Source organism: Mobula birostris, chromosome 24 (assembly GCF_030028105.1).
Source record: "Mobula birostris isolate sMobBir1 chromosome 24, sMobBir1.hap1, whole genome shotgun sequence".
NCBI classification, from domain to species: Eukaryota; Metazoa; Chordata; class Chondrichthyes; order Myliobatiformes; family Myliobatidae; genus Mobula; species Mobula birostris.
The window spans coordinates 60,287,569-60,313,871 of record NC_092393.1 but is presented as its reverse complement, the minus strand read 5'-3'; the positions used below and the strand labels follow the sequence as shown (position 1 = coordinate 60,313,871).

Genomic DNA, 26,303 nt, shown 5'->3' with positions numbered 1-26,303 from the left:
TATAATGAGACGGCCAGTTCTGAGCACAATATTGGATGTGTCTGCTGTGTGGACCTCGGGTGTCTGCACATTGTTACATTTTTCCATGTGTCAGTGATTGTCATGGTGCTGCTGGTGCAGTGTGTGTGTGTGTAAGAGAGTCCTGCCTGCCAGGGTCTATCAGTTCTAAGTTCAAAGTAAATTTACGTCAACCATATACAGCCCCGAGATTCATTTTCTTGTGGCATACACAGTAAATCCAAGAAACACAATAGAATCAATGGAAGGCTGGACAAATAACCACTGTGTAAAAGGTTACAAAGTCTGCAAATACAAAAAAAAAGTAATAATAAGCAATAAATAGCAAGAGCATGAGATGAGGAGTCCTTGATGGGCTGTTCCCATAGATTGTGGGAACCATTCAGTGATGAGGTGAGTGACGTATCCCCTCTGGTTGAGGGGTAATAACTGTTCCTGGACATGGTGGTGTGGGTCCTGATGGTTGAGGTGTAATAACACTTCTTGGACCCGGTGGTGTGAGTCCTGAGGCTCCTGTACCACCTTCCTGATGGCAGCAGCGAGAAGTGAGCATGGCCTGTGAGGTGGGAGTCCCTAATGGTGGATGCTGCTTTCCTACGACAGCGTTCCATGTTAACACGCTCAATGGTGGGGAGCGCTATGCCTGTGATGGACTGGGCTGCAGCCACTACTTTTTGTAGGACTTTCCATTCAAGGGCATTGGTGTTTCCGTACTAGACGATGATGTAACGAGTCAATATACTCTGCACGACACAGCTAGAGCAGGTGATGGTGGCACGCACAGTCACACACTGCCTATGTTTGTTCTGCCTCCGTCGACTTAAGCATTTGCAACTTGTGCTCGAGTGCAGATCCAGAGACTTTTCCCAGAGTGGAAATGGCTAATATGAGGGGCATCATTTTGAGGTGACTGGAGGAAAGTATGGGGGGGTGAGGAATGTCAGAGGAAGGTTATTTTACAGAGTAGTGGGTGCATGGAACACACTGCTGGGGTGGTGCGGTTGGAGAGCTGTCTGTGGGTGGGAGGGGGAAAGGTGTTCTGCTGCTGCTGGTGGACATGCTGCTAGGGCTGGGGGTAGAGGCCGATACATTAGGGACTTCTGGCAAGCACATGGATTATAGAAATGGAGGGCTATGTGGGAGGGAAGGGCGAGATTGATCTTGGAATAGGTTACAGTGCCAGCACGACATCGTGAGCGGAAGGGCCTGTACAGTTCTGTGTTCTGAGATTTATATTGAAAGTTTTATCAATACACCATTTTAAGTAAAATTATTGCAACTTGTTTCCTTGAAGGACTTTTTTTTTTCCGAAGATTCAGTTTTAAGAAACAGCCCAGCACATCTGTAGATGTGAACTTCCCACTATTCAGGACATTTACAAAGACAAGTGTGTAAAAAGGGCCCGAAGGATCATTGGGGACCCGAGTCACCCCAACCACAAACTGTTCCAGCTGCTACCATCCGGGAAACGGTACCACAGCATAAAAGCCAGGGCCAACAGGCTCTGGGACAGCTTCTTCCACCAGGCCATCAGACTAATTAATTCACGCTGATACTATTGTGGTTCTACGTTATATTGACTGTCCTGTTGTAGATACTACTTATTCTAAATTACTGTAAATTGCACATTGCACATTTAGATGGAGATGTAAAGATTTTTACTTGTCATGTATAGGAAATAAAGTCAATTTAATTCAATTCAATAGATTTGTGAACTTGGCAAATTCAGATATACTCATATTTGGATGATAGAATTATTTACATTGCTAAATCCTCTGTATGCATCTGTTTCTGAAACTTGTGTGACCTCCTTTGAACTGATATCCTGTCTCCTGTGTGTTTCCCGTCAGTGGAGAGAGGTGTTTGCTGTGGACAGGTTCCCATACCGGCTGGGTGACACTCACTGATACTCGGTCACCGGGTATCTGCTCAGTGTTTGCTCTCGTCTGCAGACTGCTCTCTGCCCCCTCCGCTGCTTGATCGGTTTATGAGATAATAAAAGGCAGCCAGTGAGATTATTTCGGAACCAGGCTCTACAAACAGGAGTAAATTGATTTTGGGCACTCAGATAAACGCCAAAAACATTACAGAATCTGTTTGACTTCCCATTCCCACTCCGGAATGTCAATCCGTGGATAGGTGAGGAGAATAGAATGTGTGAGAGAGAAACTGGAATGGAAAAAGAGAAGTGGGGGGGGTAGAAATGACCAGAAGTTAGAGAGAGCAGGAGTTCCCAGTCTGAGGTCCACGGACCCCTTCAAAACGTTCATTTGTTATCAAAATGTACAACTCTGAAATACTTCTTCTCCGGATAGCCACAAAACCAAGAAAGAAAAGAATGGCAGCACAATCATCAACCCGGAAAATTCTGGCCCTCCCCCCACAAAAAAAACTAACTAAACTGATACAGGCACATTGCCCCCCCCCCACACACACAAACACATACGCACATAACAAAGAAGATCGGGCAATAAACACAAATTATAATTTTAAGAAACGTAGACTGAGGAAAAGAAAGCCTCTAGTCTGAGTCCATATCCAAAATGCAGAAAACCTGGGCAACGCTAAGCAACCTTGCTTAATGATGTTGGTCCATGGCTACCCAGATGGAATATGAGGCGTTGCTCCTCCAACCTGAGAGTGACCTCATAGCAATATAGGGAGGCCTCGGACCAACATGTTGGAATAGGAATGGGGAGTCAAATTGAAATTCAAGATTATTTAATGTCATTTCCAGTACACAAATGTAAGGGGAATGAAATAGTTGTTACTCCAGATCTGATGCAGCACAAAAATACACAAGATAAAGTACATAGTAATAACACACAATAAATATAAATGCATAAGGTAGCTTCTATACATTGATTGCGTGTCCATAAAGTTTCACGAGGCTGTACACAAGGTGACTGACCGGAAATAATATAGTGGTAGAGTTACTGGGTGGAGGTGTTAATCAGCCTCACTGCTTGGGGGAAGTAAATGGGTGACCACTGGGAAACCCTGCCGTTTGCGGTCGACGGAGCAAAGGTGCTCGATGAATTGGTCCCCCAGTCCATGATGAACTGTCCCCCAATTCACATCGGGTCTCACAGATGTAGAGGAGGCCAGACTGGGAATATCCAATATAGTAGGTGGCCCCGACAGACTCCCAGGTGAAGTGATTTTATTTTCCTTCACTATAGGTTTCTTGTGAATAATTATTGTGCACACATTCCCTTTAGGACAATCATGGGACCCTATGGAATCAACCGGGCTGTACAACGCATTGTGTTCTCTGACTGTGAGAATGGCCTGGGTAAGTACGAGCTTCTCAGGTGTGTCGTCTGTAACATCCACCCGTGTGGACAGGCGGGGAGGCACGCTAGCGCATCGGCTAGTGCCTCGCTTTATAGCACCAGCAGTAAGATCAGGGTTCAGTTCCGCCGCTGTCTGTAAAGAGTTTGCATGTCCTCACATGACTGTGTGGGTTTTCTCCAGGTGTCTGCCATTTTCTCCCACATCCCAGAGACATATCGGTTAAGGGTCTCAGCCTGAAACGTTGACTGCTTATTCATTTCCATAGATGCGGCCTGACCTGCTGAGTTCCTCCAGCATTGTGTGTGTGTATTGCTGAGGGTTAGTAAGTTGTGGGCATGCTATGTTTGCGCAAGAAGCTTCACAACACTTGTGGATTGCCCCTGACACATCATCAGACTGTTGGTCATTGACATAAATGATCAATTTGATTATCTGTTTCAATGTTTCGATGTATATGTATATTTAATACCATCATTCCCACAATCCTGATTGAGAAGTTACAGAACCTGGGCCTCTGTACTTCCCTCTGCAACTGGATCCTCAGCTTCCTAACCGGAAGACCACAATCAGTGTGGATTGGTGATAATATCTCCTCCTCGCTGACGACCAACGCTGGTGCACTTCGGGTGTGTGCTTAGCCCACTGCTCTACTTTCTATATACCCATGATTGTGTGGCTAGGCATAGCTCAAATACCATCTATTTGTTGATGATACAACATTGTTGGTAGAATCTCAGCTGGTGATGAGAGGGTGTACAGGAGTGAGATATGCCAACTAGTGGAGTGGTGCTGCAGCAACAACCTGGCACTCAGCGTCAGTAAGATGAAAGAGCTAATTGTGGACTTCAGGAAGGGTAAGATGAAGGAACACATACCAATCCTCATAGAGGGATCAGAAGTGGAGAGAGTGAGCAGCTTCAAATTCCTGGGTGTCAAGATCTAACCTGGACCCAACATATTGATGCAGTTATAAAGAAGGCAAGACAGCTGCTATGCTTTATTAGGAGTTTGAAGAGATTTAGTATGTCAACAAATACACTCAAAAACGTCTATAGATGTACCGTGGAGAGCATTCTGACAGGCTGCTTCACTGTCTGGTATGGAGGGACTACTGCACAAGACTGATAGAAGCTGCAGAAGGTTGTAAATTTAGTCAGCTCCATCTTGGGTGCTAGCCTACAAAGTACCCAGGACATCTTCAAGGAGCGGAGTCTCAGAAAGTCAGCGTCCATTATTAAAGACCTCCAGCACCCAGGGCATGCCCTTTTCTCACTGTTACCATCAGGTAGGAGGTACAGAAGCCTGAAGGCACACACTCAGCGATTCAGAAACAGCTTCTTCCCCTCTGCCATCCGATTCCTAAATGGACAGTGAACACTTGGACACTACCTCACTTTTTAAAAATATATATAGTATTTCAGTTTTTTGCACAATTTTTAATCTATTCACTATATGTATACTGTATAAAGTATACTGAATAAGGTTTACTTATTTATTATTTTTTTCTTCTGTGTTATGTATTGCATTGAACTGCTACTGCTAAGTTAACAAATTTCACGTCACATGTCGGTGATAATAAACCTGATTCTGATTCTGATATGTGACAAATAAAGCTAATCTGGATTTGACCCACTGGGTCCTCACTAATCCAAAACTAGACCAAAACAATTGCTGGCAGCCTGCGACCCCAGAGAGTTTTTATACCTGTGTGACACACCCACAGCTCCAATGATAGCTCCCTATTTCAATCCTTAATTAGCAATTAGCAAACATACATTTAAGCATTATTGAGTGTCATCTCAGTGCTCAGCAAAGATATGACCTTCACCGGTCCTAAACTACAAACTACCACAAAATAAGCAAGAATACGTAATTTACCCCTTTGCTTTTATCACACCCCTGTGAATGTGACTAGTTACCACAATACGTATAATAAACATGCAGCACAGGCTCCTACACTAACTATCAATGACCCAATATACACTGGTCCCACATTAGGCAGTCTCAGTATTGTACTGAAGCCCTGAGTGGGACATGAACTCTCCACCCTCTGACTGTGTGAGTGATGCCTGCTGAAACAGAGGAGACACTGGATTAGGCTTATCACTGCAAGCAGGACAAGTGCTGCACCACCTCCCTCATCACTATTCTCATCCCTAATCAGTCCTTCCAAGTGAAGCGACTCTTCACGCTGTTGGAGTCATCTAGTATGTTCAGCACTCGCGGTGTAGCCCCCTCTACAGCAGTGAGAACCCTCCTGGATCGGGACACTGTTTTGTTGAGCACCACCCTCCGTCCACTGCAAAAGGCAGGATCTCTCGGTGGCTGCCCCCGCCCATTCTGACCTGTCTGTCCATAGCCATCTCTACTGCCATGATGAGGCCAAACTCCATTTGAAGGAGCAACACCTCGTATCCTGTCTACGTAGTCTCCAACCTGACAGCATCAACGTTGATTTCTCTAACTTCCTGTAATTTCTCCCTTACCCTTTCTTACTTTTTCCATTCCCCTTTCTTGCTCCCTTCTCACCCTTTCTCTCCTCACCTACCCGTCACCTCCCTCTGGTTGCTCTCTTTCTTTCTCCCTTGGTCCACTGCCCCCTCCTATTAAATTTCTTCAGCTCTTTATCTCTTCCACCTATCACCTGCCAGTTTCTCACTTCATTCCCCCCCCCCATTACCCACCCACCTTCCCCCTCACCTGGTCTCACCTATCACCTGCCAGCTTCTCACTTCACCCCCCCCCCACTACCCATCCACCTTGCCCCTCACCTGGTCTCACCCATCACCTGCCAGCTTGTACTCCTTCCACCCCCCTGCCCAACCTTATTCTGGCTTCTTCCCCCTTCCTTTCCAGTCCTGATGAAGGGTTTCAGCCCAACTATGTATTCTTCTCCATAGATGCTGCCTGACCTGCTGTGTTTTTCCAGCTCTGTGTGCGTGTGTGTGTGTGTGTGTTGCTCTGCATTTCGTTTACTTTTGAAGCCCTGTGGAAGTTCAGATTTATTTATCACATCCATATGGACACATGCAGTGAAATGTGACATTTGCATAACCATCGAGGATTTGCTGGGCGGAGGTGGGCGGGTTTCACCACACATTCTGGTGCTAGAATAGTGTTAGGCTGAAACTGTGCTACTATGCCATCCTCCCAGTTAGACTCGTGTGACCAATTACACTGCACCCCTCCCTCACTGCAAACTGTGACAGTTGTGTGTCAGAAACAGCAATGTTGATATCGCATTTTACACTGACTCCCACGTTACAGACTGACATTACAAAGATGAGGCGACACAAATAAATATACAAGTTGAAGATTAGCGCCGTTTGTACAAATTATCCAAACATACAGTGGAATTAGATTAGATTACATTAGATTATGAGGACATGCAGTCATCTCTTATTGTCATTTAGTAATGCATGCATTAAGAAATGATACACTATTCCTCCGGTGTGATATCACAGAAACACAGGACAGACCAAGATTGAAAAACTGGCGAAAACCACATAATTATAACATATAGTTACAACAGTGCAAGCAATACCATAACTTGATGAAGAACAGGCCATGGGCATGGTAAAAAAGTTCAAAGTCTCTCGAAAGTCCCACATCTCACGCAGACGGGAGAAGGAAGAAAACTCTCCCTGCCATGCCCGACCACAGTCCGATCCTGAGTCGTCCGAAAACTTTGAGCCTCCGACCACCCCTCCGATACCGAGCACCATCTCTGCCGAACGCTTCGACCCCGGCCCTGGCCGCCAGCAGTAGGCAAAGCCGAGGATTTTGGGGCCTTCCCTCCAGAGATTCTCGATCGCACAGTCGTAGCGGCAGCGAACCGGGCATTTCAGAAGTTTCTCCAGATGTTCCTCCGTGCTTCTCACGTCCGTCTTCATCAAATCAGAATTGTGCATGGCATCCTACTTACAAATACGATATCATTTCACCGGAGAGCTGCGCGTGCTGCGTCGCGCTGCCATCTTCTCCTCCCGCCAAATGTGACATTGGTGTTAATGACCAATAGAGTCTGAGGAGCAGCCCGCGAGTGTTGCCACACTTCGGGGGCCAACAGAGCATGCCCACAGCTCACTGACCCTACCCCTATGTCTTTGGAATGCGGGAGGAAAGCCAAGCAGTCACGGGGAGAGCGTTCAAACTCCTGGGCAGCAGTGGGAATTGATCCCTGTTACGCTAACTGCTATGCCACTGTGCGCAAACGTCCGGATGAGGTCACATTCACAGAGAGTAAAAGGAGGCCGACTGGATCAGTTGGAATAGTGACATCTAGAAGTCGCAAGCTGTGACTCAGGAAGTTGCAGTGCCAACACAGAATTGATACATAATTCTTTTCTCTGTTTTAGGTATTAAAGTTATTGGTGGGTTTAAAGAACAAACCGGTGAGGCGTATGGAATTTACGTTAAGCGTATTTTGCAGAGTGGAATAGCAGCAAGCGATGGTAAGCATACAGTGTCTACTGCTGTATTTTATAGAACAGTGAAGTACAGACCCTTCAGCCCACACCTACTCTAACATCAATCTAACCCTTCCCTGCCACATAGCCCTCCATTTTTCTGTCATCCATGTGCCCATCGAAGGGATTTATGAAACTCCAATGTATCTGCCTCTACCACCACCCTAGCAGGACATTCCTTGCACCTACCACTCTACAAAACTTATCTTTAACATCTCCCCAATATCTTCCAACAATCACCTTAAAATTATCATCGACATCATCATGTGCCGTGTGGTGTGACATGGGTGATCATGGTCTCATGACCATGATTGTTTTGGGCAAATTTTTCTACAGAAGTGGATTGCCATTGCTGCTTTCTAGGCAGTGTGCGTAGAGACGGGTGACCCCAGCCATTATCAATACTCTTCAGAGATTGTCTGCCTGGTTTCACTGGTGGCATAACCGTGACTTGTGATATGCACCAGTTGTTCATTCAACCATCCACCACCTGCACCCATGGCTTCACGTGACCCTGATCGGGGGGCTAAGCAGGTGCTACACCTTGCCCGAGGGTGAGCTGCAGGCTAGCAGAGAAGGAGTGCCCTACACCTCCTTTGGTAGAGATGCATCTCCACCCTGCCATCCACTCAAAATTATGCCCCTGATATTAGCAGTTCCCTTCCTGAGTAAAAGCCTCTGACTATCCACTCGATCTATGCCTCTTATCATCTTGTGTACCTCTATCAAGTCACCTCTCATCCTCCATCACTTCAGAGAATAGCTGTAGCTCACTCAACCTGTCCTCATACGACATGCTCTCTAATCCAGTCAGCATCTTGGTAAATCTCCCTCTAAAGCTTCCACGTCTGTTCTATAGAGAGGTGATCAGAACGGAATACAATACTCGGTGTGTGGTCTAACCAGAGTTTTGTAGAGCTGCAGCATTACCTTGCGGCTCTTGGACTCAATGCTGCCATGCACACTGCTGGGCTACTCTGCCACCCCTCACCTCAGCCAGCGCGAGGCAGCACACATGGCCGTTCCAGTGGGGGCAGCCCTGCCTGGTGCGAGAGCAGCCCAGTGGAGTGGGGGAGGGCCATGAGGTTGGACTGGCTCCTCTGTCGGGCCTGTGTCCCAACTGTCTGCACTACCCTGGGCAGTACAATATGGTCAAACTGTTGTCCGTACAGCAAGCTCCACCCTCTGCACACACAGGAATGGCAAAGACCAATACAGTCTGGCACCAGTGGCGTTGCAGGAGTTGACAGTCAATGTTAAACTCAATGTAGGACTGCCTTGAGGTCTCCAGCTCTGGACTTTTCCTCGGAGTTTACTCCCGAAGCTTTCCCCGTGAGAGGGTATAGCTACAAGGTGTACACTTGACAAATGAAGCTAATCTTTCGATCTTCTTGGATCTAATCTCTGCCTCTGTTTCAGGTCGACTGCAGCCTGGTGACTTGATCTTGGAAGTGAATGGAGAGGACCTGGCTGGAGTTACGAACGAAAGGTACGTGGTCTGGTGCCAAGCAGCAATGTCCCTGTCTCCACCTGAAGCTGGCATGGCCACCAATTTTGAGAGCCTCTCCATGGGGTCAGTGGTTTCCTCCCCACCAGCTCTGTGGGGCCCGTCCCTTCCCCTCCAGAATGTCTGGGATGGGTGGGGGGTATGATTATGCTGGCTGCTTTACTGAGGCAGAATCCACGGAGGGGTGGCTGGTTTCTGTGATGTGCTGAGCCGTATCCACAACTCTCTTGCCGTCGCAGACCGAGTCATTGCCATACAAAGCCGCGGTGCATCCAGATGGGATGTTTTCTGTGGGGCATCAATGGTGCTGACTAACTGTTCCCTCGGTCGTGTTCCCCAATTAATCCCCTTGGTCGTGGCGCTCCAGCGCTCATTTTCACTGTGCAAGTGGACGTGGTCCTTGCCATTTGAGCAAGTGCTCGCACTTGAGTACCCTCTCTGACCGGACTGTGGGACCCCCTCCAAACCCCTCTCCACGGTCTCTGTGGGACCCCTTTCTGCCACTCTGCTCCGAGACACTCCTCAAACCTGTCATCTTGACCAGTCTGATTTTGGAATGTTTTAAAAGAGGTCACCCATGACAGTTGGGTAATGTTAATAGACCGTTCAGAAATCTGGTGGTGGGGTGGAAGAAACTGTTCCTAAAATGTGGAGTGCGGGTCTTCAGGTTCCTCTATCTTCTCCCTAATGTCCCAGCTGGGGAGGATCTTTAACAATGGATGCTGCTTTCTTGAGTCACTGTCCTTTGAAGAAGCCCTCGATGGCAAGGAGGGTTGTGCTGTGATGGAACTTTCTGAGTCCGCAACCTTCTGCGTTCTGCATTCTGTCCTGACTTTCCCTGTTATAGGAAGGAATGTAGAGACTTTAGATGGGGTGCAGAAGAGATTCACCAGGATGCTGCCTGCATTAGAGAGGGTGCAGAAGAGATTCACCAGGATGCTGCCTGGATTAGAGAGGATGCAGAGGAGATTCACCAGGATGCTGCCTGGATCAGAGAGGATGCAGAGGAGATTCACCAGGATGCTGTCTGGATTAGAGAGGGTGCAGAGGAGATTCACCAGGATGCTGCCTGGATTAGAGAGGGTGCAGAGGAGATTCGCCAGGATGCTGCCTGGATTAGAGAGGGTGCAGAGGAGATTCGCCAGGATGCTGCCTGGATCAGAGAGGGTGCAGAGGAGATTCGCCAGGATGCTGCCTGGATTAGAGAGGGTGCAGAGGAGATTCGCCAGGATGCTGCCTGGATTAGAGAGGGTGCAGAGGAGATTCGCCAGGATGCTGCCTGGATCAGAGAGGGTGCAGAGGAGATTCGCCAGGATGCTGCCTGGATCAGAGAGGGTGCAGAGGAGATTTGCCAGGATGCTGCCTGGATCAGAGAGGGTGCAGAGGAGATTCGCCAGGATGCTGCCTGGATCAGAGAGGGTGCAGAGGAGATTCGCCAGGATGCTGCCTGGATCAGAGAGAGTGCAGAGGAGATTCGCCAGGATGCTGCCTGGATCAGAGAGGGTGCAGAGGAGATTCGCCAGGATGCTGCCTGGATCAGAGAGGGTGCAGAGGAGATTCACCAGGATGCTGCCTGGATCAGAGAGGGTGCAGAGGAGATTCACCAGGATGCTGCCTGGATCAGAGAGGGTGCAGGGGAGATTCACCAGGATGCTGCCTGGATCAGAGAGGGTGCAGAAGAGATTCACCAGGATGTTGCCTGGATTAGAGGGCACAAGCTACAGGGAGAGGCTGGACAAACTGGGGTTGTTTTCTCCAAAGCGGTGGAGGCTGAAAGGAGATCTGATGGAGTAGGAGTTCCCAACCATTTTTACGCCCCTGAGCCATACCATTAACCCAGGGGTCTGTGGACTACAGGCCAGGACCCCTTGTGATAGACCTTTATAAGGTTATGGGAGTCATAAGTAGAGTAAAAAACCTATATCTTTTTCCTAAGGTTGAAATGTCTAATACCAGAGGGCATGAATTTAAAGTGAGGGGGTAATTTCAGAGGAGATGGGTGGGGCAGGATTTTTTACACAGTGGTAAATGTTTGGGTTGTACTACCTGAGGTGGTGGGGAAGAGTCGTACAAGAGGTCCTTGGGTAGGCACATGAATATGCAGGGAATAGAGGGACATGGACATTGTGCAGACAGAAGGGATCAGTTTAGTTCTCTGAATGCACTGCCCTCCACACTCTCCCTGCACCAGTCCCAACCTCACCATCAGACCCGCAGACAAAGGGGGTGCTGTTTTGGTGTGGTGGACTGACCTTTACCTTGTTGAAGCCAGGTAGAAACTCTCAGACACCTCCCCATTCCTACCCCTTGAAAAGGACCCCATTCAGCACCATCAGGGCATTTCTCCGACATAATCACCATCCTCATTGGCTCTGGAGATCTCCCATCAATTGCCATCAACGTCATAGTTCCCTTACCCTGCACTATGCGTTTCTACCTCCTACCCAAGATCCACAAGCCTGGTTATCCAATAGGCCCACCGGTTCTGGCCCCACTGAACTTGTGTCTGCATATCTCAACTTCATTTTATCCCACTGCGTTCAGTCTCTTGCCACCTACTAAAAAATCCACAACTCTCCTCATGCTCTCTCGATCTCCTCAACAACTTTCAATTCCCTAGCCCTGATTGCCTCATTTTCACCATGGACGTCCAGTCCCTAAACAGCTCTATCCTCAATCAAGAAGGCCTTAAAACCCTCCGCTTCTTTCATGGCAACAGACCTGACCAGTTCCACTTCACCACTATCCTCCTTTGTCTGGCAAAACTGGCCCTCACGCTCAGCCATTTATCCTTCGGCTCCTCCCACTTTCTCCCACTCAAGGGTAGGGTTGCCAACTTTCTCACTCCCAAATAAGGGACAAAAGTAGCAGTCAAATACAGGACACCTGTGTTTACCCCGAGAAAGACTACCATGACCATGAAGCCTTGCGTGGCCACCTGTGTGCGCATGCGTGTACGTGCCGATTGTTTTTTATACATATCGGTTTTGGTTTAATGTTCCCAATTATGATACACTGTACATACATTATTTCTACTTTATATAGGCTGTGTATTTATCATATCATTCCTGCTTTTACTATATGTTAGTGTTATTATAGGTTTTATGTGTTATTGGTATGATTTGGCATGTTATTTTTTGGGTCTGGGAACGCTCAGAAATTTTTCCCATATAAATTAACGGTAATTGCTTCTGCGCTTTACGTCATTTCGGCTTACGAACGGTTTCATAGGAACGTTGTACCTTGGCGGGGGAAATATGGGACAAAGGTGGTCCCGTTTGGGACAAACCAATTTAGCCCAATATACGGGATGTCCTGGCAAATACGGGACAGTTGGCAACCCTATGTTCAAGGGGTACTTATGGGCACTCGCATGTGCCCCAGCTATGTCTGTCTCATTGGCTATGTGGAACAGTCCTATGTTTCAATCCTTGTCTGGTAATGCTTCCCAACTCTCCCTGCACTTCACCAACAACTTCCACCCTGAACTTGAATTCACTTGGTCCTTTTCTGATGCCTCTTTTCCCTTTCTTGATCTGCCTACATCTCTGGAAACAAATTGTTTACCGATATCTTTTATAAACTACCGACCACTATGGCTATCTTGACTATACCTCTTCCCAATCTGTCTCCTGTAAAAATGCTAAACAAGAGAAAACCTGCAGATGCTGGGAACCTGAGCAACACACACAAAATGCTGGAGGAACTCAGCAGGCCAGGGGAAAAAAGTACAGTCTTCGTTTTGGGCCGATGTCCATCAGTCCTGCCGAAGGATTTCGGGCCAAAATGTCAACTGTACTTTTTTCCACAGATGCTGCCTGGCCTGCTGAGTTCCTCCAGCACTTTGTGTGTGGTCCTGTAAAAATGCTGTTCTCTTTTCTCAATTCCTTTGTCTCCTTCGCATCTGTTCCCAAGACAAGACTTTGCTTTCCAGAAAATCTGAGATGTCCTCCTTCTTCAAAAAAACAGGTTTCCCTTCCTCCACCATTGATGCTGCCCTCATCCACGTCTCCATTTCCCAAACATCCTCCCTCACCCTGTCTTCCTGCTGCGTAAATGGGGATGGTGTTCCTCTTGTCCTCCCCTTCTACCCTGTGAGTCTCCACATCTAGCACGTCATTCTCCGCAACGTGTCATATTCTGTCTGCGTAGCCTGTGAACTGATGATGTGAACATTGATTTCTCCAACTTTCAGCAATTTTCCTCCCTTTTCCTTCCCTTTTCAATTCCCCACTCTGGTCCCCTTCCTGCCTTTTCACTTCTCATTTGCCTATCACCTCCCCCTGGTGCCCCACCTCCTTCCCATTTTCCCATGGCCCACTCTCTTGTCCTATCAGATTCCTTTTTCTCCAGCCCTTTTCCACCTATCACCTGCCAGCTTACTTTATCCCCTCCCCCACCCAACTGGCTTCACCTATCACCTCCCAGCTTACTTTATCCCCTTCCCACCACCACAGTCTGGCACCTTCCCTCTTTCCTTTCCAGTCCTGATGAAGGATCTCGGCCTGAATCATAGATGCTGCCTGAACGGCTGAGTTCCTCTCGCATTTTGTGTGCGTTCCTCTGGAAATCTAGCATCTGCAGAACCTCGTGTGTTTATAGTTTAGTTAGGTGTTTTATTGCTTACGCCCAACAGCATGCCTGTGCAGTACTGTTCTATGTTCTAGTACAGACAAGTTTGACATGTGCTTAAAATGAATTGTTGCTGGTCCGGATTAGCCCAGGAAAGAGGTTGCTCGACTGGTTTGAGATAGTTGTACAGAGAGCTCTTTCTGAGCCAGAGTAACACAGTCTGGAGCTGCCCAGGCCGTGAGCTCCATCAAGCCATGTGCTTAAAGTGAACTGTTTGTGGTCTTTTACAGGGCTGTGGACATCCTGCGCACCGCCTCAGCATCCAGCCACATGTCCTTGCTGATCGCTCGCGATGATGAATCCAGGTAATAAAGGCTCTGCTTCTTTCCTTCATCCTTAAGCCCCTTAATGTCGTTAGACTGGGATTTGCGACATATACGATTAGACTGTGGTGCAATATAATGCTGAGGGGCTTCAGTGGTGCAACATTACGCCGAGGGTTTCAGACCCTTCGCTCCAACATCTCGTTGACCGTGGCTAATGAAAGGACAATGTCATGATTTTAGTCTTTCTGGTGAAGGTGGGACTCAGACTGTCCCCAGTGGAACAGAGAGATGTTCTATTCCTGATTTACTCTAATAAGTAATTAATTAGAAATCACTTTACCAGTTAAGCTGATTAGTGTGCTTAAGCTTTGCCTTTCCCTTATTCCATTCCTTCTAAGCTCCGGCTCAGTAATAGAATTTAAATCCAACTAGATGCTGGTGGTGAAATGATGAGAAGGGTTGTCAGGTCTTGATGTGTGATCTTCCCCTTGCAGCAATAACCTCTCTATTGAGCTGGTGTATGAACATAAAACGCCACAGCACTTCAGTCCACAAACTTGTGCTGACCTTTTAACATACTCCAAGGTCTATCCAACCCTTCCCTCTGATATAGTTCACCATTTTTCTATCATCCATGTGCCTATCTAAAGACTCTGAAATATCCCTGAAGCATCTGCCTCTGCCATCACCCCCGGCAGGGCAATCCACACATCCACCACCTTGCGTTTTTTAAAAACTTATTTCTGACACCTCCTCCTTAAGCTAATCACCCCTTCGGGGGCATAGGTCACCGACAGCAGCTCATCATGTTCCTCTGTCCTGGGCCATTCTTTCAAGTTGTCACAGGGTGTGGGCCATCTTTGAAGATCCTTCCTCTCCTAGTGATGAGGTCTTTGGAGCTTCTGTAGCTCTGGGTTTTTACACGATGGGGTTGCTGTATCAAGTTTCAAGTTCCTTGGTGTCCACATTTCCAAGGATCTCACCTGGTCCCTGAGCTCCTCCATCCTGATCAAAAAAGTGCAACAGCGCCTTTATTTCCTGCGGAGCATCAAGAAAGCTCACCTCTGTCCCAGGATACTGTCGGACTTTTACCGCTGTACCATTGAGAACATACTCACCAACTGCATCTCAGTGTGGTATGGCAATTGTCCCATATCAGACCGCAAAGCAGTCCAGCGTGTTGTGAAAACTGCCCACCATTGAGAACATCTACCATAAACGCTGCCTGGGCAGGGTGAAAAGCATTATCAAGGATGCATCTCACCCTAACCATGGACTTTTTATTCTCCTCCCATCTAGTAGGTGCTACAGGAGCCTCCGCTCCCGCACCAGCAGGCACAGGAAGAGCTTCTTCCCAGAGGCTGTGATCCTGGTGAACCTCACATCACAGCGCTAAGCAGTATTGCACCCATATTGTACTGTCTCAGTACTTTTATATTTGTGTGCTGTAGCACTTACTTTTTATTCGTGGTTATTTTGTAAATAACACTATTCTTTGCATTTCTGGGCAGATGCTAACTACATTTCATTGGCTTTGTATCTGTACTTGGCACAATGACAATAAAGTTGAATCTAATCTAATCTAAATCTATGCCCAACCCTCCTCCTTTCAAAGCCGGGTTTGGGTCTGTCCATGGTGAAGTTTATATTTTCCTCCAATCACCTTAAAAATTATACCCCCTTGTATGAGCCATTTCCAGCCTGAGAAAATGTCTCTGGTTGTCCATTCGATCTGTGCCTCTTATCATCTTGTACACCACTATCAAGTCACCTCTTATCCTCCTTGTTTCAAAGAAAAAAGCCCGAGCTCGTTGAATCCAGCTTCATAAGACATGCTGTCTAGTCCGGGCAGCATCCTGGTAAATTTCCTCTGTTCAGAAGGACTAGAGGTTCAGAAACACACTGCAGGCAAAGATGTTAGATGTTTGCCAACCTTCCTCCTTCAAATAATGCCAGTCACAATCATTTAAAGGCAAGGCATTGGGATTGTGGATCGTGAAGTGGCTGAATGGGTTCTTTGATGCCCTTTTGTCCACCAGTCACTCATTGCATGTGTGCACACTTGTAAGAGGCATTGAGGTAATAAGCTGCTGGAGAAATGCAATTCAAACTGATGGTTGAGCTACCTCATGCCTTGTTGGTTTCAGTCCATTGGAGTCCCTGTTATTACTACAATCCTGTGCACACAGTGTTGAGCACTTCCACGCCATCTGCCAAAAGCGGAATTTCAGAGTGGCCAACCATTTTAATTCCTATCCCCATTCTTGTTCCAACATGTTGGTCCATAGCTTCCTCTTTCCTCACAATGAGGGCACCCTCAGGGTGGAGGAGCAACTCCTCATTCCATCTGGGTAGCCTCCAACCTGATGTCATGAACATTGATTCTCCTTCAGTAAAAAAAAATTCCCCCTCAATTTCCCACTCTGGCCTCTTTGCCCTTCTCTTCACTTGCCTGTCACCTCCCCCTGGTGCCCCCCTTCTGGCCTTTCTCCTATGGTCCACTCTCCTCTCCTATCAGATTCCTTCCCAGCCACCTGGCTTCACCTATCATTTCCAGCTAGTCCTCCTTCTCCCCCCCCCCCACCTTTTTATTCTGGTGTTTGTATCCCCCTTCCTTTCCAATCCTGATGAAGGGTCTCTGCCTGAAACGATGACTGTTTATTCATTTCCACAGATGCTGCCTGACCTGCCGATTTCCTGCAGCATTTTGAGTTTGTACTTTGGATTCCCAGCATCTGTAGAATCTCTTGTCAGCTGGAGCGTCTGGTGGTTTCAGCTGGACCAGAGGGGGGCCAGGGACCCGCGGTGTGGGTGGAAAGGGCAGAAGGTTCCTGCATCTTGATGGGGTCTTACTCCATGCTGTCAGACTCTTGACCTTTTTATTTAAGGGGATCAGGTTTATGCTGGGATGAAGTGTAGATAAAAATAGCCTGCCTACAAATCGCTAGTCCATGACCTGTTTAATCAGAGAATCAGCTGCAATCTAATCGGAAACAGTGCACATCCCCTAAAGTGATTAGATGAACCCTGCACATCACCCTGCTGATGTGAATTAAAAGCCAGGCACCATGGAGGCACTGAGCAGGAAACACAAGGAGAGTCAAATCTTCTGCAGCAGTCCCGCTGGCATTCTGTTTTCCGGAATATTTTCCTTGCAGTAAATATGACAAATTCCCCGATGATCTCTGAAATGGTGCAGGTTAATTGTTTATAGGTAGACAGGGCTCCTGATAATCTGAGAAACCACAAGACATAGGAGCAGAGGTAGGCCATTCAGCCCATCGAGTCTACTGTGCCATTTGATTTTGCCTCATTTGTTTTCCCTCTCAACCCCATTCTCTTGCCTTCTCCCCGTAACCTTGGGTGCCTTACTAATCAAGAACCGATGAACCTCCGCTTTAAATATACTCAGTAACTTGGTCTCTACAGCCATCCCTGGCAATGAATTCCACGGATTCACCACCCACTAGCTAAAGAAATTCCTCATCTCTGTTCTAAAGGGACATTCCTCTGTTCTGAGGCTGTGCCCTCTGGTCCTAGACTCTCCAACTATTGAAAATATTCCCTCCACCTCCACTCTGTCTACGTCTTTCAATATTTGGTAGCTTTCAATGAGATTCCACCCCCCCCCCCATTCAAACACCAGCAAGTATAGGCCCAGAGCCATCAAATGCTCCTCATACGTTTACCACTTCATTGTCCGGGTCATTCTAATGAGCCTCCTCTGGACCCTCTCGAGTGCCAGCACATCCTTTGAATGATTGTGTCTTTGACCGTGCAGTACTCTGTAGCATGTAGAGGGTATGCCACAGGATTAGGCCCTTCAGCCCGTAATGTTGTTACTGACTAAGTTAGTAATCAAATGTCCAGCAAAACTGATCCCTTCTACCCACTCAGTGTCCGTATCCTTCCAGTTCCTGCACATACCGGGCAGGTAGGGTTGTGGAAACTGGTAGGCTGCAGAAAGACTTAGACAGATTAGGAGAATGAGCAAGAGAATGGGCTCCTCATCTAAGAAAAGATGTGCTGGCATTGGAGAGGGTTCGGAGCAGGTTCACAAGGATGATTCTGGGAATGAAAGGGTCACCATGCGAGGAACGTTTGATAGCTCTGGGCCTATACTCGCAGGAGTTCAGAATGATGAGGGAGAAGCTCATTGAAACCTTTCAAATATTGAAAGACCTAGTCAGAGTAGATGTGGAAAGGATGTTTCCCATGGTGGGGGAGTCTAGGACAAGAGGGCACAGCCTCAGGATAGAGGGTCGCCCTTTCAAAACAGAGATGAGGAGAAATTTCTTTAGCCAAGGGGTGGTGAATTTGTGGAGTTTGTTACCACAGGCAGTTGTGGAGGCCAGGTCGTTGGGTATGCTGTCCAAGTTGCATGCCATCTTGGACAATGTCTCCCATCCACTACATAATGTACTGGGTGGGCACAGGAGTACATTCAGCCAGAGACTCATTCCACCGAGATGCAACACAGAGCGTCATAGAAAGTCATTCCTACCTGTGGCCATTAAACTTCACAACTCCTCCCTTGGAGGGTCAGATACCCTGAGCCAATAGGCTGGTCCTGGACTTATTTCCTGGCATAATTTACATATTACTATTTAATTATTTATGGTTTTATTACTATTTAATTATTTATGGTGCAACTGTAACGAAAACCAATTTCCCCCGGGATCAATAAAGTATGACTATGACTATGATCTAAGGCAGAGCTTGATAGGTTCTTGATTGGACATGGTATCAAAGGTTACGGGGAGTGGGCTGGAGGAGGCGAAAAAAGGATTAGCCATGACTGAATGGCAGAGCAGCCTCGATGGGCCAAATGGCCTATTTCTGCTCCTCTGTCTTATTTATGAGCTTATTGAAGGGGATCATGTATCTGTCTCACACAAAACGCTGGAGCTACTCAGCAGGCCAGGCAGCATCTATGGGAAAAAGTCGGCATTTCAGGCCAAGGCCCTTCGTCAGGAAAGGAAGGCACAAAGTCAAAGTAAGAAGTACGAGGTGGCAGGTGATGGGTGAAACCGGGAGAAGGGGAGGGGGTGAAGTGAAGAGCTGGTAATGGGAACTGGAATTGAAATGCATGGCTACAGGGAGATCCCACTTTTTCTGGCAGCTGCTTTGCCAAGCGCCTACACTCCGTCCACCTGGAAAAGCAGGATCTCCCTGTAGCCGCTCATTTCAATTCCCATTCCGACATGTCAGTCCATGGCCTCCTGCCGCGATGAGGCCACACTCAGGTTGGAGGAGCAACACCTTATATTCTGTCTGGGTAGCCTCCAATTTGATGGTATCAACGCCGATTTCTCAAACTTCCAGTAATTGTCACCCCCACGAGCTGGTAACCAGCTGTACCTAATAAAGTGGCCACCAACTGTACCCTGAAATGCGTTGTTTGCTTCAAATCAAATCAATCAAATCAGTGAGGATGTGCTGGGGGAAGCCCACAACTGTGGCCATTCTTGCAGTACGAAAATATCGTAACATCCTCACAACTCACTCACCCGAACCATGTGTCTCTGGATACTCAGCGTATCCAGTACAGTACCTACTGTTTATCCTGTGCCTTATTTACACACAAACGCGGATTCCAAAGTCATACCCGGCTAGGTTAATTGGTCATTGTGAATTGTCCCGTGGTTAGATTGGGGTTAAATCGGGGGTTGCTGGGCGGTGCAGTGTGAAAGGTCAAAAGGGCCTGTTCTGCACTGTATCTCAGTTTAAAAATTCTGCAGTGGCTGGACATCCAGGCAGCATCCTTGTGAATCTGTTCTGCACCCTCTCTAAAGCCTGCACGTCGTTCCTGTAGTGTAATGGGGCAACCCTAATAGAATGCTATACGACCCCAATACTTCAGATGCAGCCAGAATCAGTTCGTGCTGATAATCTCTACATCCCAAACACAGATGTTGGAAATCCGGAGCAACACACATAAGGTGCTGGAGAAGCTCAGCAAGTCAGGGGCAGTTACGGAGGGGAATAAACAGCTGAAGTGTTGGGCAGAGACCCCTCTTCAGTACTGGAAAGGAAAGGGGAAGGAGGCACTTTCACCAGCCACTACACCAGAGGTTCCCAGCCTGGGGTCCACTCAGTTAATGGTAGGGGTCCGTGGCATAAAGAAGGTTGGGAACCCCTTGCTACCAGCCTAACTTGTGTGACACAGAGACAGTGATTTCCAGCCTGATCCCATCAGACTCCATTCACAATCCTGATATTTAACCGATCCAGCCTCCCTAATCTGAGGAAAGACATCCTTGCCATAGAGGGAGTACAAAGAAGGTTCGCCAGATTGATTCCTGGGATGGCAGGACTTTCATATGATGAAAGACTGGATCGACTAGGCTTATACTCATCGGAATTTAGAAGATTGAGGGGGGATCTTATTGAAACGTATAAAATTCTAAAGGGATTGGACAGGCCAGATGCAGGAAGATTGTTCCCGATGTTGGGGAAGTCCAGAACGAGGGGTCACAGTTTGAGGATAAAGGAGAAGCCTTTTAGGACCGAGATTAGGAAAAACTTCTTCACACAGAGAGTGGTGAATCTGTGGAATTCTCTGCCACAGGAAACATTTGAGGCCAGTTCATTGGCTGTATTTAAGAGGGAGTTAGATATGGCCCTTGTGGCTAAAGGGATCAGGGGGTATGGAGGGAAGGCTGGTGTAGGGTTCTGAGTTGGATGATCAGCCATGATCGTACTGAAAGGCGGTGCAGGCTCGAAGGGCCGAATGGCCTACTCCTGCACCTATTTTCTATGTTTCTATGAACCTCTGTGTGAACACTGTACACCATCCCCCTCCCCCCACCTCCACTCGCCTCAACTTTAACAGGGAAAAGCAGACTTAGCTCTGGCAATCTCTCAAAAAGCAGGATTAATAAGTGGCTTGAGGATAGAGACATCGGGGAACCAGCCTGCGTCTGTTTTCAGCTTACCACATCTCTCCGCTCCTTTCATCCTGGGCTGCTGCATGAGATGGGAAGCCAGAGGCAGAGTTGTATGAGACAGTGGTGAGGACAAATCCGGATTATCGTACACAGTTCTGGTCACCTACTTACAGAAGAGATGTAAATAAGGTTGAAAGAGTGCAGAGGAGATCTATAAGGATGTTGCCAGGACTTGAGGACCTGAGTTATAGGGAAAGGTTGAATCGGTTATGACTTCATTCCCTAGAGCGCAGGAGAATGAGCGGAGATTTGATAGAAGTGCACAAAATTATGACAGATATAGATAGGGTAAATGCAAGCAGGCTTTTTCCACTGAGGTTGGGTTAGACTACAGCTTCTTCACTCAGAGGGTGGTGAGAGTGTGGGAGGAGCTGCCAGTGGAAGTGGTGCCCTAACCTCTGCCCCTGGCCTGCCCTCACCCCTTGCCTTTCCAGCCTCAGCGTCCCATGGTTGGTTACAGAGATTATTTCTTGATTTAGAGGATTAAAATGGAAACTGGAGACAATGAAAAAAATGATTGAAAATTAATTTAGTGACCTGTATGCTTTATGAAATGGCTCTGTAAATCTGCTTAAAGCACATTAGCTTTAACCCTGTCAGGGCTGGGAGACGGGCACTGTGTCACCCACAACAGGTCAGACTGATGAGTGCAGTCACTTTAACCCTGTCAGGGCGGGGAGACAGGCACTGTGTCACCCACACCAGTCAGACTGATGAGTGCAGCTGGGGAGGTGTACACAGCTTCATTTATTATCAGAGCATGTGTCCATACACAACTCTGAAATTCTTCTCCGGATAGCCACAAAGCAAAGAAAGAACATGAGTTGTTCAGAGAGGAACATCAACCCCCCCTCCCTTCTCCTGTGTAAATTGAGCAAGAACATCAACCCCCAAACCCCATCCCCTTGCACAACAAAACATAAAAGGAACGGGTGATTAAAAAAACACAGGATATAAAAACCCCATATGGAAAAAGTCCACAGTACATAAACTTACTAGTCCAATCCATACGTGCAGAACTATGATACCATCCTCTGATATCAGCAACATTCAACGAAAGAGAGGGGCACCACAGGAGGCGGAGGCCTACCCACATGCCACATCGACCCTCACAGTGCTAGGCCACTCACAGACTCCTTGACAGTGATCAAAAGGAAGGCAATCAACGCTGAACTCTCGCTCGTCTTCTGCATTCACTTTGATGTCTCAATCTTCCTTGACACTTTAATCGGTGATTAATAGATGCTTTAATCGTTGAAATGGAGTTGAACATTGGCTCGTGCTCCGTCTCGAAGTTTAAACACGTGGAGGCCATCTGAGTGTGTGCTCACTTCCCAGAATCTTCTCCAGACAGCAAAGCGTTGACCACTCATTCGATCTCCAAACTGTAAATCGCAGGCTCTAACAATCCCAGAAACACATTTAAGGTGAAAAATAGACGTAAAAGAATAAAAAAAGACATTTTCTTGAGCTATCTGAAGATGTCAACCAAGGCAGGGTTGGACGCTGGCACCATCTTGAAGGGTAGAGGGTGCTTGGACCCAGTTTAGACCCAGAGTGGAGCTGGAGCTAAGGACTCCTGCACAGAAATGGGTCCTTCAGCCCATCTGGTTTGTGTTGAACTGTCATTCCACCTAGTTCCATCTACCCACACCTGGATCAGACCCCTCCACACCCCTCCCATCCACTTACTTATCCAAACGTCTCTCAAATGTTGAAATCGAACCTGCATCCGCTGGCAGCTCATTCCACACTCTCACCACCCTCTGAGTGAAGAAGTTCCTCCTCATGTCCCCCTTAAACATTTCATCTTTCACCTTTAACCCATGACCTCTAGTTCTAGTCTCACCCAACCTCAGTGGAGAATCCTTGCTCGCATTTACCCTATCTATAGCCCGCCATAATTTTGTATACCTCTATCAAACCTCCCTCAGTCTTCTACACTCCAGGGAATGAAGTCGGAACCCATTCAGTCTCTCCCTGTAACTCAGACCTTCAAGTCCCGGCAACATCCTTACAAATACTCTCTGCGTTCTTTCATAGTAAATCAGCTGTGATGGAATAGCGGAACAGACTGAATAGATTAATTCTGTTCTTCAGTTCTCATGTTCTCAATATTTATTGCTTATTTATTTCTTTTGTATCTGAACAGTTTTCTTCTACACTCTGGTTGAAAGCCCCAAAGGGCGATCTTTCATTGATTCTGTTATGGTTATTATTCAATAGATTTATTAAGTAAGCCCACAAGAAAAGAAAAGAAAATGAATCTCGGGATAGTATGCCGTAACATATGAACTTTGATAATAAATTTACTTTGAACTTTTGGACTTTAGTCTTATGGTCTCTGTGATAATTCAGTGTTAATTTGAACCTCTCACTAGTTTATGAAGTGCTGAGTATTGTACAATGTGATGTTAGTCATTGGGGAAACTTTTAACACAATGGTAAAGGGGTGTTTTGGGAGGTTGGGCATGCTGGTGGGAGTTGACAGAATCTGCGTTTGGTTCTAATTCTGGTCTCCTTCCCTTAGGAGGGAGTTCACAGGGCTGATGGAGAAGTATGGGTCCCAGAGTAACACAGGATCGGCCCGGAGCTCGCCCACTCCCCACATCATCGGTGAGATTCCTGCTCCATCGGTCCTCAGAGACCGGTGGTAACCGTCTCCGAGCGAGTCCAGGAGCACACTTCATGTGGATCATGGATGGGAGGGGGGAGGGGAGCAGGTAGACATTGGCTAGCCAGAGTGACTTAAGAGTGTGAGGGACAGAGCTGGTTCAAGACTAGCCCACCGATGGTAGGCTGCGTCCGTCTGTCTGTTGTCCCAGTGCACTGTAATGTCTGCCCTGCCTTGGGCAGCACTCCTGAACCAGGTACACCAGCTCTGAGAGGTGGTTGGCGATCCACGTGGAGTGTAAACGGGTACGGGTGCAGTGAGCCTGGGTCAGAGGTACCAGCAGGGTAATGGGTCAGAGAGGGGACTTGTAGCACAGCTAGGCAGTGTGTCCATTTCAGGGTTTGTAGCATGCAGTCGGTCGGGACATCCAGCCCCGGGCTGCGTGGGTGGGCTGTCCCGGAGTCAGCAGTTGGAGTCTATTCCCAGGATATTGGCAGGCTCATTACCGAAGGGTTGTATTCACTGTGGGTCGATTAGGCATGATGTGATACACTTCATAAGTTAAAACTTGAGAATAAATAAAAACAACCCGGAGAGTTTTGGAACCAAGGCCGCAGACTCGGAATAAAGGGACGTTCCCTTCAAAACTGAGCTGAGGAATTTCTTGAGCCAGCTGTTGGTGAATCTGTGGGATTTGCTGCCACAGACGGCTCTGGTAGTCAGGTCGGTGGGTATATTTATGCCAAGGATTGGTAATGGGGTAAAAGGTTACACCGTAAGACATAGGAACACAATTAGGCCACTCGGCCCATTTAGTCTGCAGGGTTATGCAGTAAGGGCCAGAGAATGGGGTTTAAAATAAAGCAGCCACGATTGAACGGTGGTGATGAACTTGTGGGACAAATGTCCGAATTCTGCTCCGCTACCTGACGGTGAAGCCAGCAAGCTGTGTCCTGTGGCCTGGGCCACGCAGTGAGTGACCTCTCACGTTACCCCCGCAGGGAGATGCCCGGAGAGTCCGACCTCCTCCTCCTCCGGTTCCCTCAGCCCCAAGGACGCCGGACCCTCGGCCCCAACTGCACCGTCAGCAGGAAGGTACGGTCAGAGTGTGGGTGGGTGGGGCTGGCTCAGCACTCACCGAGAGTCGGGGGTTGGTTCCCCAGGGGACTAGGGCACCCTGCCTCTGGCACCAACACCTTATAGACGCCCACCCTCCTCTGCTCCCACCAGCTCAGTACGGGAGGGGTGACAGAGGTCAGGGAGGGCAGGGGTCACATTCAGGGGGTGATGGGGGTCAGGGATTGACTGGGGATCAGTGTGGAGTGACGGGAGATTGGTTTTGGGATCTCCGGTTGGGTCAGCAGGTTTGAGAGGTGACAAATATTAGTGTGGGAGGGTGAAGGTGGGGTCAGGATCCTGGTGCGTAAGGTGACAAGGGTCGGTGTTTGGGTGACAGGAGATTTCTGTCGTGGAATGATTGGGGAGGGGGTGTAATGGGGAGGGATAGGGGTTACGATCCTGTGACAGGAAACAGTGTGGGTGGGGGAGGGCCGTGACGTGTCTGGGGGTGATGGGTCAGGATCCTAGTGTCGGTGGTGATGGAGGTCAGTGTGGGGGGTGTGGGAGAGCCATGACAGGTTATAATCCAGTGTTGCTGGTGATGGAGATTGGTGTGGGAGAGCTGTGACAGGTTATAATCTAGTGTCGGTGGTGATGGAGATCGATGTGGGGGGTGTGGGAGAGCTGTGACAGGTTATAATCTAGTGTTGGTGGTGACAGAGATCAGTGTGGGGGAGCTGTGACAGGTTATAATCTAGTGTTGGTGGTGACAGAGATCAGTGTGGGAGAGCTGTGACGGGAGTTGGGTGTGACAGGTTATAATCTAGTGTCGGTGGTGATGGAGATCGGTGTGGGGGGTGGGGGAAGGCCGTGACGGGATTTGGGTGTGACAGTTTATAATCTAGTGTTGGTGGTGATGGAGATCGGTGTGTGGGGTCAGGAATCTGGTGTTGGTGGTGACAGGGTCAGTTTGGGATTGGTGAGGCCACGACGAGAGTTGGGGGTGACGGTGGGGTTGAGATTCTGGGAGTGCTGGTCGGCTGAGCACTGTGCACTGACCCCTGGGTGGGAAGTGCTGCCTCTGACCCTCCCTCTGTCCTGGGTGTTGGGGATTGGTGTGGTTTGGGAGTTAAAGTGGTGACAGTGGGGTTGGGATCCAGACCGTGACACACAGCCTCTGTCCCTGGTGACAGGGATCAGTGAGGGGGTGGGCATACAGAGGTCTTTTTTTTACAAAATATCTTGTTTACAGATTATCTTGATTACAAATTCAGTGCTACAAGATATACAAAACAGTGGCTAACACAATTACTACACTACTGCTAGACAAACGCCATTAAACTAAAATGTTTCCATCTTTGTCAATGATGGCGCTAATTCCCTGCGGAGCCCAACAGTCCCGGAAAGCCTCTATGGTCACCATGGAAAGCGCATGTTCCCTCTCAATGGTTACCCGGGCACAGGCATACCCCTAAACGTAGCTAGGCAGTC

The 26,303-nt window shown here is 48.0% G+C and overlaps 1 protein-coding gene across 1 annotated transcript in view; it reads left to right on the top strand.

The window, feature by feature from the left end:
• The window catches only part of LOC140187197 (syntaxin-binding protein 4-like), a 104,553-nt gene that overhangs the window by 1,779 nt on the left and 76,471 nt on the right, over positions 1–26,303 (top strand). Inside the window, 6 exon segments of the mRNA XM_072242260.1 lie at positions 3,240–3,313; positions 7,674–7,769; positions 9,204–9,273; positions 14,154–14,228; positions 23,670–23,755; positions 24,755–24,848. Coding sequence (XP_072098361.1) covers positions 3,240–3,313; positions 7,674–7,769; positions 9,204–9,273; positions 14,154–14,228; positions 23,670–23,755; positions 24,755–24,848 — 495 coding nt within the window.